Below are 14,412 nucleotides of genomic sequence, written 5' to 3' on the forward strand. Positions count from 1 at the left end.
AAGTTTTAGCATAAAAGCAAGTATTCCTCTGATACATAAACCAGTTGATGTACTTTGGAACTACATTATCTCTTACCTCAAACATATTAGGTGCTCAATAAAAAATACAGGAATGCCTGAAACCAGAAAACTGACATGTAGTTACTGTAAATTGCTTGTGACAGGTAATATCCAATGTCAGTTTTAAATGCCTTCATCATACTTTGACATCTGTGCAGATCTTCAGTAATCTGTGGGAAAATTCACTTATTTTAAAAATGAAATACAAACGATCTTCCTTGCATGTTGAATTGAAATAGTTAAGAAAAGAGTGTTTTCAAAAAAGTAAGTGATAAGGCTACTGTCTTTTCACATACTGATAAAATAATAAAAGTAGATTAGTTTAAAAGTATAGTATTATATAGTTTACTTAATATTTATACTTTTACATTAGAACTTTATTAAAATAAGGTAATCATGATTTTTATTGCTCTAAAAGAACATTTTAATGCCATTCATGTGGTAGGTAATATACTGTTAGTTTTATCTAATACATACAAAAGCTGTATAGTTTAGAGTGGCATTTCCATTTACATAATTTCTTCAAGAAACCTAAAACTTGTAGAAGATACGTAACTAACCCAAAATTTATAAATATATTAAGATTTGGGTATAAGTCTATCTGATTGCAAAACATATTTGGCCCTAATAAATTCGGAGCTTTGGAATACTGAGTTTTTTCTCTTACTCTGATCTGGTCTCAGAAAAGTTATTTCAAGTCTTTAGTTTGTCTGATGTTCCTAACCCTGGATAGGAGGTAGAATTAAAGAGAAAGATCTTTTCATTTTAAATTTGAAAGGTGAATAGGTGTATTCATAAAAGCATATGTAAACCATAGACAAACACCAAATTCAAGATAGTATCGTTACTAGTAAAGAATAATTAACAAATTGTGTGTGTGTGTGTGTGTACACTTCTTCATGGTATAAATTAATAGTAAGGGACTTAATAAACTATTTCAGTTTATTTCCTTGGTGTGAAATCTAAATTTATATAATAAACAAAATCTGACTACAAGTTTTTTTCTTAAATGACTAACCTTGGAAGCAAGAAAGAATGGAAGCAAAATTTATAAATTTGCTAATTGTTTTTTCCTCCACTGTGTATCAACCTAGTTTGGTGTTTAATATAATATACTTTAGGTTCTTTTCTTTTCTTTTCTTTTGTATATAATAGCAATAGTATCTCTCCCACCACATATATCTCTCATCCTGCCCTTTATAGTACTAGTATACTGTGTGTGTGTTTGATTTATTGAAATGATGCTATATCTGGCGCTTGCCTCTTAGCTTCCAGTCTTGAGTCTCCTGGACAATATAGGTTGATTATATGCTATTTTATTTCCAAATTAATGCTAGTTGTATTAGTAGTGATAAAAGTAGAGATGCTGGAAAACTGGCCTTTCTTGTAAAATAAGTGCTTCCTACCTATGCTCAGTTTTATTTACCATTTTCTTTTTTGTGGATTGAAGCCTACTAGATTTTGAGAACTAATGTAACTGTCTAAATCACTTGTTTTATATGAAACTTCTGAAGAAAATTTCCTGTATTTTCTATGGCTGCTGTAACAAATTACTACAAATTTAATGGCTTAAAACAACACAAATTTATTATGTTACAACTTTGAAATTGAGAATTTTAAAATGGATCTCACTGAGCTAAAATCAAGGTATTGACAGAGTTGTGATTTCTTCTGGAAGATAGGGGATAATTCACTTTCTTGTTCTTTCCAACTTCTATAGGCTGCCCACATTCCTTGGCTCATGGCCCCCTTCCTCTAGCTTTGAAGCCAACAATAGCAGGTTCAGTTCTTCTCATCTACCTCCTCATCTGCCTTCCTCTTCCACCCTTAAAAATCCTTGTTATTACATTGGGCCCACATGGATAATCCATGATAATCTTTATATTTTGAGATTGGGTGACTAACATCTAATTCTGTCTACTATCTTAATTCCCCTTTTGCCATGTAAGGTAACATGTTCACAATATAGGTTGATTTCCAAATTTAAAATTTATCTTCTTTATCTGCTCACAAGTTTCCAGGATATGGACTTCTATGGGTGGGTTATTATTTCGCCTACCACACTTCTGTCAGTAATATTCAGTGTTACTGTAACTAAACTGAGGTGTACAGCACAATAATGCCATTTCACTTAATTCAGGACCTTTCTTAAAGTCTTAAGAGATGACAATATTCACTATAATTTCCACCCTAACTTTACCGAGGTCTCATTTTTTGACATTCAAGAGTTTCTAGGGACCTTTCTAATCATAACCAATGTTGACAAATGCTATTTCCTATTCCTTTGTCAGAATTTAAAGGAACACAAATACTGTCTACAATTAGCTATTTTTAAAATGTGTGAAACTCCATGAAACTTAATGTAATGGGAAAGGAAGAGGTTTTCTAAAAATTTCAGGCTTAGTTGCTGAGACAGCTCACATACAGTGCTTTTGAATATGAGATTTACTGGCCCTGGTATATGAAAATTCTCTGTTTTTGTGTTAAGCAATGAAAGAAAATTACAAATGTGAATTTGGATTTTTTAAAAACCAGTAGTAAGACTTACTTCTTTCTCTCAAATTGTCTTAACTAATGAAGTTGTTTTTCTCTTTTATCACCTTTTCTGCTTGATGACTTTTTAAAATAAATATATCAACAAGTACATATATTATAGTGTTCATAGTGTTCTTTGAACTCTTGTTTTTCATTTGCTGATATCATTTGATCTTATTTAAAATCTGTGAAAATGTTTTGTCTCTTTATCTGCTTACCTTTTCAAACTTATTTTTAAAAGGATCGGAAACTCCATGGCACAGCTCAGCAACTGCTCCAGGACAGCAAGACAAAAATAGAAGTGATACGAATGCAGATTCTTCAGGCAGTCCAGACCAATGAATTGGCTTTTGACAATGGTGATGGAATAGAGATAAATTTTTATTCTGATGATTATGGGCAGTATGATATGCTAAATAATTTTATGTAAAAAAGACAGCGTTTAAAATTGAGGGGGAGGCGGCATTATGTTTTATCTTATGTGTTTAATCTTTGAGTTTTGATCTAAAGGCACTATATCAAAATTGTATCTGTTATATTCAGTGTATTAAGCACTGTTCTTTTAATATAAGAATTCATTTTTTTTTATTGATGAGTTTTAATCACTACATATTAGAAAGTGAAGTAAACTTTGACGTGGGTTCAATTAACTTTGTTTTTGTTTTCTCCTCTAGCAAAACCTGTCATAAGTCCTCTTGAACTTCGGATGGAAGAATTAAGGCATCATTTTAGGATAGAGTTTGCAGTCGCAGAAGGTGCAAAGAATGTAATGAAATTACTTGGCTCAGGAAAAGTAACAGACAGAAAAGCACTTTCAGAAGTAATTTTAAATAAAAATTTTAACTTAATAAATATATTACTTAAAGAATGTAGTTATTTAAGTAATAACAATTGTCTTTTCCCTGTCCAAGGCTCAAGCAAGATTTAATGAATCAAGTCAGAAGTTGGACCTTTTAAAGTATTCATTAGAGCAAAGATTAAATGAACTTCCCAAGAATCATCCCAAAAGCAGTATCATTATTGAGGAGCTTTCACTTGTAGCATCACCAACACTAAGTCCACGTCAAAGTATGATATCTACACAAAATCAATATAGTACGTTATCCAAACCAGCAGCACTAACAGGTATGTAGTATATATCTAATGATTATTTTTGGTGCTTTTTTGGCTACATCTGGTCCTAGTTTAATAAATGAATAAAAACTTGTGCACAGATTTTTAAAAATATTGTGGGGAGATACACATAACATAAATGAATTACTTTAGCCATTTAAAAATATACAATTCAGAAGTGTTTAGTATATTTCTAATGTTGTGTAACTATCACCACTATCTAGTTACAGAGCATTTTCATTACCCCAGAAGGAAACCCCATACCCACTCTTTCCCCTCCAGTTCCTGGCATCCACTATTGGCTTTTGTCTCAATAGATTTGTCTGTTCTAGATATGTCCTTTAAGCAAAATTATATCATTTTGTGGCCTTCTGTGTCTAGCTTCTTTGATTTAGTGTACTGTTTTCAAGGTTTGTGCTTGTAGCATGTATCAGTGCTTCTTTTTTTTTTTTTATTGATTTTTTTACAGAGAGGAAGGGAGAGAGATAGAGTTAGAAAGATCGATGAGAGAGAAACATCGATCAGCTGCCTCCTGCACACCTCTTACTGGGGATGTGCCCACAACGAAGGTACATGCCCTTGACCGGAATCGAATCCAGGACCTTTCAGTCCGCAGGCCGACGCTCTATCCACTGAGCCAAACCGGTTAGGGCAATGCTTCATTTCTTTTATGGCTAAACTAGAGGCCCGGTGCATGAAATTTGTGCACGGAAGGGGGGTCCCCTCAGCCCGACCTGCGTCCTCTTGCAATCTGGGACCCCTCGGGGGGATGTCGGGCCTAAACTGGCAGTCAGACATCCCTCTCGCAATCCGGGACACTGCATGCACCAGTGACCATATTTTTCATACAGGTGAAAGGCATCTTGCTGTTGTATGGAAAGCTACATTTTTTTTGCCCTGATTATTAAAAGTAGTACATAACATGATCCTTCTGAGGCAGTAGTACCATTTTCCCCATCTTATGGGTAGAAAAACTGAAGCAGAGAGAAGTTAAGTAATTGGCTTTGTCACACAGTTATAAGTGTCAGAATCAGGGCTGACCACAAAATGTGCAAGCCAGAGTCCATGCATGTCATCGCTGCTGCATCCTGTTTTTTTCAGTGTTAGAATAGCCTTGCCAGGTTATAATTTTTAAATCTAAGAGACTGTACCCAATATATAGGGTAGGGTCCCTAGGCCTGGTTGGTGATCAGGGCCATCTGTGGGGTGATGGGCAGGCGGGGCGATCGGGGGCCCCCACTGGTAATCGCCTTGGCTGGCAGCCTGGCACCGCCTGCTGGCTGGCCCTGCCCCCCCAATAGCCATCACCGGTCACCTCCCTCTTGGGGGGCAGACACTCAAAAAAGGAGCGTCTGTCCCCTAGTGGTCAGTACGTGTCATAGCATCCAGTCATTCCATCAGTCAATTTGCATATTAGGGTTTTATTATATAGGACTAGAGGCCCAGTGCATGAAATTTGTGCACTGGAGGGGGAGGGTGTCCCTCAACCCAGCCTGCACCCTCTTCAATCTGGGACATCCCTCTCGCAATCTGGGACTGCTGGCTCCTAACCACTCGGCTGCCTGCCTGCCTAATTGCTCCAAACTGCTTCTGCCTACCATCCTGATCACTCCCAAACCGCTCCCTGCTGGCTTGATTGATGCCTAACCATCCCCTGCCGACCCGATGGCCCCCAACTGCCTTCCCCTACTGGCCTGGTTGCCCCTAATTCCCCTACCCTGCAGGCCTGGTTGCCCCTAACTGCCCTCCCCTGCTGGCCTGGTTGCCCCTAACTGCCCTCCCCTGCAGGCCTGTTGCCCCTAACTGCCCTCCCCTGCAGGCCTGGTTGCCCCCAACTGCCTCCCCTGCTGGCCTCTTCGCCCCTAACTGCCCTCCCTTGCTGGCCTGTTCACCCCCAGCCGCCCTCTCCTGCTGGCCTGGTTGCCCCTAACTGCCCTCCCCTGCAGGCCTGGTTGCCCCCAACTGCCCTCCCCTGCTGACCTCGTCACCCACAACTGCCCTCCCCTGCCGGCCATCTTATGACAACATGGGGGCAGCCATCTTGTGGTAGCCATCTTGTGACGACATGGGGGTGACCATCTTGTGAGGGCACGAGGGCCACCTAGGCTTTTATTAGTATAGATAATATTCCATTGTATGGGTATATATACGAGATTTTGTTTACTTACTCATCAACTGATGAATGTTTAGGTTGTTTCCACCTTTTGACTATCTTACCTAATAATAGACAAACATGGTAATTGACTGTACCTTCGCTACACTTCCCATTGGCTAATCAGTGAGATATGCAAATTAACTGCCAACAAAGATGGCGGCCTGCAGCCACGGAGCTTGAATAAGCAGGAGGCTTGCTTGCTCCAGTGATGGAGGAAGCCAAGGTTCCCCGCCTGACGCGGCCAGCTCTAAGCTACACTCAAAGCAACAAAGTTTCAATTATAGAAGCTAAATAAACCCCAGATACCTGCTTTCAGCTGGCCGTGTCCTCTGAGCTGGAGCGTTGGGTTGCCCCTGTCGATGGAGGAAGCCAAGCCCTGGCCGGCTCTGAGATCCACTCCAGGCTACAAAGTTTCAATTATAGAAGGTAAATAAATCCCAGAATAAAAACTAAAAAGAAAAAAAGGAGAGGCTGGGAGCTTCTGTTGCTGGAGAGGTTTGGCCAGCCTAAAAACGGCCCTCAACCCTTCACCCAGACTAGCCAGGCACCCCAGTGAGGACCTCCTACCCTAAAGGTGGTGTGGCCAGCCTGAAAACAGCCATCAGCCCCTCACCCAGGTTGGCCAGGCACCCCAGTGGCACCCCAGTGGGGACCCCCACCCTTCAGGGCAAAGCAGCCGGCCCCCACCCATGCACCAAGCCTCTATCCTATATAATAAAAGGGTAATATGCAAACTGATTCTAACAGCAGAAAGACTGGGAATGACTGGTCACTATGACACACACTGACCACCAGGGGGCAGATGCTCAATACAGGAGCTGCCCCCTGGTGGTCAGTGTGCTCCCACAGGGGGAGCTCTGCTCAGCCACAAGCCAGGCTGATGGCTGCCAGTACAGTGGTGGTGGAGGGAGCCTCTCCCGCCTCCTCAGCAGCCCTAAGGATGTCAGACTGCACCTTAGGCCTGCTCTCCACTGGCAAGTGGACATTCCCCGAGGGCTCCCGGGCTGCCAGAGGGATGTCTGACTGCCAGCTTAGGCCCAATCCCCCGGGGAGCGGGCCTAAACCAGCAGGTGGTCATCCCCTGAGGGGTCCCAGACTGTGAGAGGGCACAGGCCGGGCTGAGGGACATCCCCAACCCCCCCACCCCCCCGTGCACAAATTTTTGTGCACCGGGCCTGTAGTTGTGAATAATGTTACTATGAACATTTGTGTACAGGTTTTTGTTTGAACACTTGTTTTCATTTACTTGGGATATATTCCTAGGAACAGTAGGTCATGTGGTAATTTTATGTTTGTCATGTTGAGGAACTGTCAAACTGTTTTCCACAGTGACTGCATCATTTTACATTCTCAGTAGCCATGTATGAAGGTTTCGATTTCTTTACATCCTCACCAACATTTTTTTTTTTATTGCCATTCTAGTACATTTATTCTTGCAAGTGGGTAGTGAGGTTTCCTTTCAGTTGTGTAAAGGTTTGCTTCATATATTTTCAGGCTCTGTTGTTAAGTGTGCATATGTTTATAATTTTTATATCAATGGATTTATTTTACTCTTTTATCAAAATCAAATTTCTTCTTTGTATACTGTAATAACTTTGGATTTAAAGTCTGTTTTGCCTGATATTAGTATAAGCTACCCCAGCTCTCTTTTGGTTACTATTTACATTGAATTCTTTTTTTACCCTTTCACTTTCAATCTGTTTGAGTCTTTGGATCTAAAATGAGTCTCTTTTAGACAGCATATACTTGCATCATGTTTCTTTTTATCCATTCTACCAGTCTTTGCCTTTAACTTGAATCGTTTAAAACAGTATATTTGAGGTAATTACCTAATTGCTAATGTACTATTCTGATGCTAACGACACAGGTCAGATTTCGAAAGTTAATGGCACAGTCCCCCACAAGAGTACACACATTTAAGAGACAATTTGCAAGCTTGGAGTTTCCTCAACCACCTTTACTTCTGACCAACTGGCTATAAATTCTAGGGTTCCCACTACCACCTCAGGCTCAGTAATTTTGTAGAACAATTCACAGAACTTGGGAAAGCTTTATCTTTACGATTTCAGTTTTCTTATAAAGTACAGTAAAAAAGAAAAATGATACATAGAGAGAGGTCTATGAGGGCCCCACTTCGAAGCTTTCTTGTCCTCAGCATGCAGCCCTCTCTCAGTACATTCTTTTTTGTAAAAAACCAGACATTTCAGCCCTGGCTGGTTTGTATTAGAGAGTTGGCCTGCAGACTGAAGGGTCAAGAGTTCGATTCCAATCAAAGGCACATGTCCAGGTTGTGGGCTCTATGTCCAGTGGGGGTGTGCAGAAGGCAACCGATCAATGATTCTCTCTTATCATTGATGTTTCTCTCCTCCTCTTCCTTCCTCTCTGAAATCAATAAAAATATATTTTAAAAATATAAACAAACAGAAATTTCACTTTAGCTGTGAGTATTCGAGTTTTTATTGTGCCTTCATTATGTAGGAGTAACTGATTGAATCATTGGCCGCTTGTTTGAAATCAGTCTTCAACCCCTCATCCCTCTCTGAAGGTCAGGAGATCAGATGGATATGTGCCTCAAAGCACCATCCCTCTAATCATATGGTTGGTCTTTCCAGTGTAGCCAACCCCCCATCCTAAAACTGCCTGGTCACTTTGTTAGCATAAACTTACATGTGGCTTGAGGGGCTCATCATGAATAACAAATACACTGCTATCACCAGGGAAATTACAAGGGATTAGAGCAGTGGTTCTCAACTTTCCTAATGCCTCGACCCTTTAATACAGTTCCTCATGTTGTGGTGACCCCCAACCATAAAATTATTTTCGTTGCTACTTCATAACTGTAATTTTGCTACTGTTATGAATCATAATGTAAATATCTGATATGCAGGATGTATTTTCATTGTTACAAATTGAACATAATAAAAGCATAGTAATTAATCACAAAAACAATATGTAATTATATATGAGTTTTCCGATGGTCTTAGGTAACCCCTGTGAAAGGTTCATTTGTCCCCCAAAGGGGTTGCGACCCACAGGTTGAGAACCACTGGTTTAGAGGCTCCTGCCCAGGAAATAATATTAATTAGATTTTCAGTGTAGATAAAAAGAAGAGTTACCTATTTGATTGATTGATATATATATATATATATTAGAGGCCCAGTGCACAAAAATTTGTGCACTCGGGGGGGGAGGGGGGGGAGGTTGTCCTTCAGCCCGGCCTGTGCCCTCTGGCAGTCTGGGACCCCTCAGGGGATGACCACCTGCTAGCTTAGGCCTGCTCCCCTGGGGATTGGGCCTAAGCTGGCAGTCACACATCCCTCTGGCAGCCCGGGAGCCCTCGGGGGATGTCCACTTGCCAGCGGGGAGCAGGCCTAGCTGCAGTCGGACATCCTTAGGGCTGCTGAGGAGGCGGGAGAGGCTCCCACCACCACCACTGTACTGGCAGCCAACAGCCTGGCTTGTGGCTGAGCAGAGCTCCCCCTGTGGGAGCACACTGACCACCAGGGGGCAGCTCCTGCATTGAGCGTCTGTCCCCTGGTGGTCAGTGTGTGTCATAGTGACCAGTCATTCCCAGTCTTTCTGCTGTTAGGGTCAGTTTGCATATTACCCTTTTACTATAGAGGATAGAGGCTTGGTGCATGGGTGGGGGCCGGCTGGTTTGCCCTGAAGGGTGGGGGTCCCGCTTGGGTGCCTGGCCAGCCTGGATGAGGGGCTGATGGCTGTTTTCAGGCTGGCCACAACCCTTTAGGGTGGGGATCCCCACTGGGGTGCCTGGCCAGTCTGGGTGAGGGGCTGAGGGCCATTTTCAGGCTGGCCGGTGACTGAAGCTCCCAGCCTCTCCTTTTTTTCTTTTTCTTTTTTTTAATTCTGGGATTTATTTACCTTCTATAATTGAAACTTTGTTGCTTTGAGTGGAGCTGCGAGCTGGCTCCTGCTCGCTGAAGATCTGAGGCCACCCCCTGCTGAAAGCAGGTATCTGGGGTTTGTTTAGCTTCTATAATTGAAACTTTGTTGCTTTCGGAGTTCAGAGCCGGGCTGCGGTAGGTGGGGAACCTTGGCTTCCTCCATCACTGGAGCAAGGAATCCACCTGCTCGCTTCAGCTGTGTGGCTGCTGGTCACCATCTTTGTTGGTGGTTAATTTGCATATCTCACTGATTAGCCAATGGGAAGTGTAGCGAAGGTACCGTCAATTACCCTTTTTGTCTTTTATTAGACTAGAGGCCCGGTGCACAAAAATTTGTGCACTCGGGGGGGGAGAGGGGGTCCCTCAGCCCATCCTGTGCCCTCTAGCAGTCTGGGACCCCTCAGGAGATAATGACCTGCTGGCTTAGGCCTGCTCCTGGGTGGCAGAGGGCAGGCCCAATCCCTAGGTGCAGCCCCTGGTCGGGCTCAGAGCAGGGCCGATTGGAGAGTTGGGGCGCCACCCTCTGTCATGCACAGAGCAGGGCGGATGGGGAGGTTGTGATGCCACCCCTAGTCACGCTCAGGGTAGGGCCGATTGGGGGGTTGGGGCACCGCCCTCTGTCACACTCAAGGCAGGGTCAATAGGGAAGTTGTGGCGCCACCCCCTGCCACGCACAGAGCAGGGCCGATCAGGGGGTTGGGGCGCTGCCCCCTGCCATGCACAGAGCAGGGCCGATCAGGGGGTTGGGGCGCTGCCCCCTGTCACACACAGAGCAGGGACCATCGGGGCTTGGGGCTCCGTACTCTGTCACACACAGAGCAGGGCCCATCAGGGGTTTGGGGAGCTCCCCCTTGTCATGCACAGAGCAGGGTCAATCAGGGGTTTTGGGAGCTCCCCCCTGTCACACACAGAGCAGGGCTGATCAGGGGGTTGGGAGCTGCCCCCTGTCACACACAGAGCAGGGCCAATCAGGGGGTTGAGGAGCTCCTCCCTGTCATGCACAGAGTAGGGCCAATAGGGGAGCTGGGGCACCGCCCCCTGTCACATACAGAGCAGGGCCCGTGGGGGGGGGGGGGGTAGTTGAGGCGCCACACCCTGTCACACTCAGGGTAGGGCCGATGGGGAGGTATGGCTCTACCCCGTCTCACATAGAGCAGGGCCCGTGGGGTTGGGGTGCCTCCACTGTCACACACAGAGCCGCAGGGCAATCGGGGTTGGGGCGCCGCCCTCTATCACCCACAGAGCCGCAGGGCTGATCAGGGGGTTGGGGCGCTGCCCCCTGTCACACACAGAGCCGCAGGGCAATCAGGGAGTTTGGGCATTGCCCCTTGTCATGCTGATCCCGGTGCCGGGAAGCCTCGAGGCTCCGCTGATCCCGCCCGGCAGGGTCACAGAACCGGGTCCCAGACCGCAGACAGCCTTGCCTGCTGCCGCCTGCCTTCACTATGCAAATTAGCCGCCATCTTGTTGCTTCAGGGTGGGGGCCGGCTGGTTTGCCCTGAAGGGTGTCCTGGATCAGGGTGGGGGTCCCCACTGGGGTGCCTGGCCAGTCTGGGTGAGGGACTGAGGGCTGTTTTCAGGCTGGCGGGCAACTGAAGTTCCAAACCTCTCCTTTTTTTCTTTTTCTTTTTTTATTCTGGCATTTATTTACCTTCCATGGCTGTCACTGGAGCTGAGAGCCGGCTTTCTCTCTGAGACTCGGCTGAAAGCAGGTTTCTGGCCTTTGTTTTCTGTATTTGAAACAATGTTGCGACTCCAGCTCTGAGATCCCGGCTGACTGACAGGAGCTTTCTGGAGTTTTGTTTATCTTCTATAAATGTTACTATGTTTCCAACTGAAGCTCAGAGGCCGGAGGGGAATGTTGGAGTCCACAGCAAGCAAGCCTCCTGTTAGCTTCCAGCTGCCTGGCTGCCAGCCGCCATCTTGGCTGACAGTTAATTTGCATAAGGATACGCTGATTAGCCAATGGGAAGGGTAGCGGTCGTACGCCAATTACCATGTTTCTCTTTTAATAGTGTAGATAGGGGATATATATATATATATATATATATATATATATATATAACATTTCACTTTATTTTTTGTTATTTTTTTGAATAATTATATATATATTTTTTTATTGCTAAAAGTATTACAAAGGGTATTACATATGTGTGTGTGTGTCGTCCCCTCCCCACCCCCCTGCCCTTGACAATCCCCTGGCCTCCCTTACCCCCCAGTGTCTTATGTCCATTGGTTATCCTTATATGCATGCATACAAGTCCTTCGGTTGATCTCTTACCCCCCTCCCTCCTGCCCCCCAACCCTCCCTGGCCTTCCTGCTGCAGTTTGACAATCAGTTTGAGGCAGCTCTGCCTCTGTATCTATTACTGTTCAAAAGTTTATTATGGTCTTTATTATCCATGAATGAGTGAGATCATGTGGTATTTTTCCTTCATTGACTGGCTTATTTCACTTAGCATAATGCTCTCCAGTTCCATCCATGCCGTTGCAAATGGTAAGAGTTCCTTCTTTTTTACAGCAGCATAGTATTCCATCGTGTAGATGTACCACAGTTTTCTAATCCATTCATCTACTGATGGGCACTTAGGCTGTTTCCAGATCTTAGCTATGGTGAATTGTGCTGCTATGAACATATGGGTGCACATATCCTTTCTGATTGGTGTTTCTGGTTTCTTGGGATATATTCCTAGAAGTGGGATCACAGGGTCAAATGGGAGTTCCATTTCCAGTTTTTTTGAGGAAACTTCATACTGTCTTCCATAGTGGCTGCACCAGTCTGCATTCCCACCAGCAGTGCACAAGTGTTCCTTTTTCTCCACATCCTCTCCAGCACTTGTCGTTTGTTGATTTGTTGATGATAGCCATTCTGACAGGTGTGAGATGGTACCCCATTGTTGTTTTGATTTGCATCTCTCGGATGATTAGTGACTTTGAGCATGTTTTCATATGTCTCTTGGCTTTCTGAATGTCCTCTTTTGAAAGGTGTCTATTTAGGTCCTTTGCCCATTTTTTGATTGGATTGTTTATCTTCTTTTTGTTAAGTTGTATGAGTTCCCTATAAATTTTGGAGGTTAGGCCCTTATCAGATATGACGTTGACAAATATGTTTTCTCACGCAGTGGGTTTTCTTGTTGTTTTGTTGATGGTTTCTTTTGCTGTGCAGAAGCTTTTTATTTTGATGTAGTCCCATTTGTTCATTTTCTCTTTAGTTTCAACTGCCCTAGAAGCTGTATCAGTGAAGAAATTGCTTTGGCATATGTCTGAGATTTTGTTGCCTTTGGATTCTTCTAGAATTTTTATGGTTTCCTGTCGTACATTTAAGTTCTTTATCCATTTTGAGTTTATTCTTGTGTATGGTGTAAGTTGGTGGTCTAGTTTCATTTTCTTGTATGTATCTGTCCAATTTTCCCAACACCATTTATTGAAGAGACTATCTTGGCTCCATTGTATGTTCTTGCCTCCTTTGTCAAATATTAATTGAGCATATTGGTTCAGGCTAATTTCTGGACTCTCTATTCTATTCCACTGATCTATATGTCTGTTCTTGTGCCAGTACCAGGCAGTTTTGAGAACAGTGGCTTTGTAATACAGCTTGATATCTGGCATTGAGATCCCACCTACTTTGTTCTTTCTCAGGATCGCTGCAGCTATTCGGGGTCTTTTTTTATTCCAGATGAATTTTTGGAGAGTTCGTTCTAGATCTGTGAAGTAGACTATTGGTATTTTAATGGGAAGTGCATTGAATGTATAGATTGCTTTGGGTAGTATGGACATTTTAATGATGTTGATTCTACCAATCCAAGAACATGGTATGTTCTTCCATCTCTTTATGTCTTCCTCTATCTCTTTTTTGAACGTCCTGTAGTTTTCTGAATAGAGGTCTTTTACCTCTTTAGTTAAGTTTATTCCTAGGTAGCTTAATGTTTTTGGTGCGATGGTAAATGGAATTGTTAAAACATTTCACTTTAAATATTAAATAAATCAAACAGGTTGAAAATAAAAGAATGGAAAACATTCACTAAGTTACTTTACGCATGGGAAGAATGGTATAACTCTACTAAAAACAGACCAAATAAACTGCAAGTTGAAGAGTATTTTAGAAAAAAAGAAAATATTTATAATGATAAAAAATAATTTCATCAATAAGCCTAACTTTTTATGCTCCTAATTAAAAGTAAAATCAAACAGGAGGTAAAATTTAATGGAATTGAAATTGTTTGCAACTGACCTTACCCATTTGATGCCTGATTTGATACTTTAAGGACATTTATGAGAATTTCTTTTTAAGCTCTACTAAAGCCAGGTTTTTGGGAGAGATCTTGTTGGTTCAAACCAGAGAGACATGATTCATTTTTGTGCACTAGGCTTTGGGAACTTATTGGCAGGAACATTCTGATTCTTGTGCTTGCCTCACACTTGTAATTTCTGATATCCGTGATAGCTGATACCTGTTTTTATGTTTATATCTGGTCTCTGGGCTCCGAAAATGCCTGTACATCAATAAACATTTATTGTTGTAAAAAATAAATATATAAGGGAAACAGAGACTAAGTAAGCAGCCTCTGGGATAACATCAAGAATACAAACATACACCCTGGCTGGTGTGTTCAGTGGTTAGAGCATTGTTCCTCCCATCAAAGA

General features: G+C 43.0%; 1 protein-coding gene across 4 annotated transcripts in view; it reads left to right on the forward strand.

Moving 5' to 3' along the window:
• Nucleotides 1-14,412, forward strand: part of PKN2 (protein kinase N2) — a 158,669-nt gene that overhangs the window by 77,492 nt on the left and 66,765 nt on the right. For 3 of the 4 annotated variants that reach the window (XM_070405524.1, XM_070405521.1, XM_070405523.1), the window contains exons 4-6: nt 2,837-2,954; nt 3,270-3,415; nt 3,507-3,720. In XM_070405524.1, the coding sequence (XP_070261625.1) occupies nt 2,837-2,954; nt 3,270-3,415; nt 3,507-3,720 (478 nt within the window). Of the gene's footprint in view, nt 1-1,141; nt 1,708-2,836; nt 2,955-3,269; nt 3,416-3,506; nt 3,721-14,412 lie in introns of those variants that run through there. The other variant, XM_070405525.1, reaches the window with a different exon arrangement.

The sequence above is a fragment of the Myotis yumanensis genome, unplaced genomic scaffold (genome assembly GCF_028538775.1).
Source record: "Myotis yumanensis isolate MYYU_CA2020_CCGP unplaced genomic scaffold, mMyoYum1.0.hap1 SCAF_2, whole genome shotgun sequence".
NCBI lineage: Eukaryota > Metazoa > Chordata > Mammalia > Chiroptera > Vespertilionidae > Myotis > Myotis yumanensis.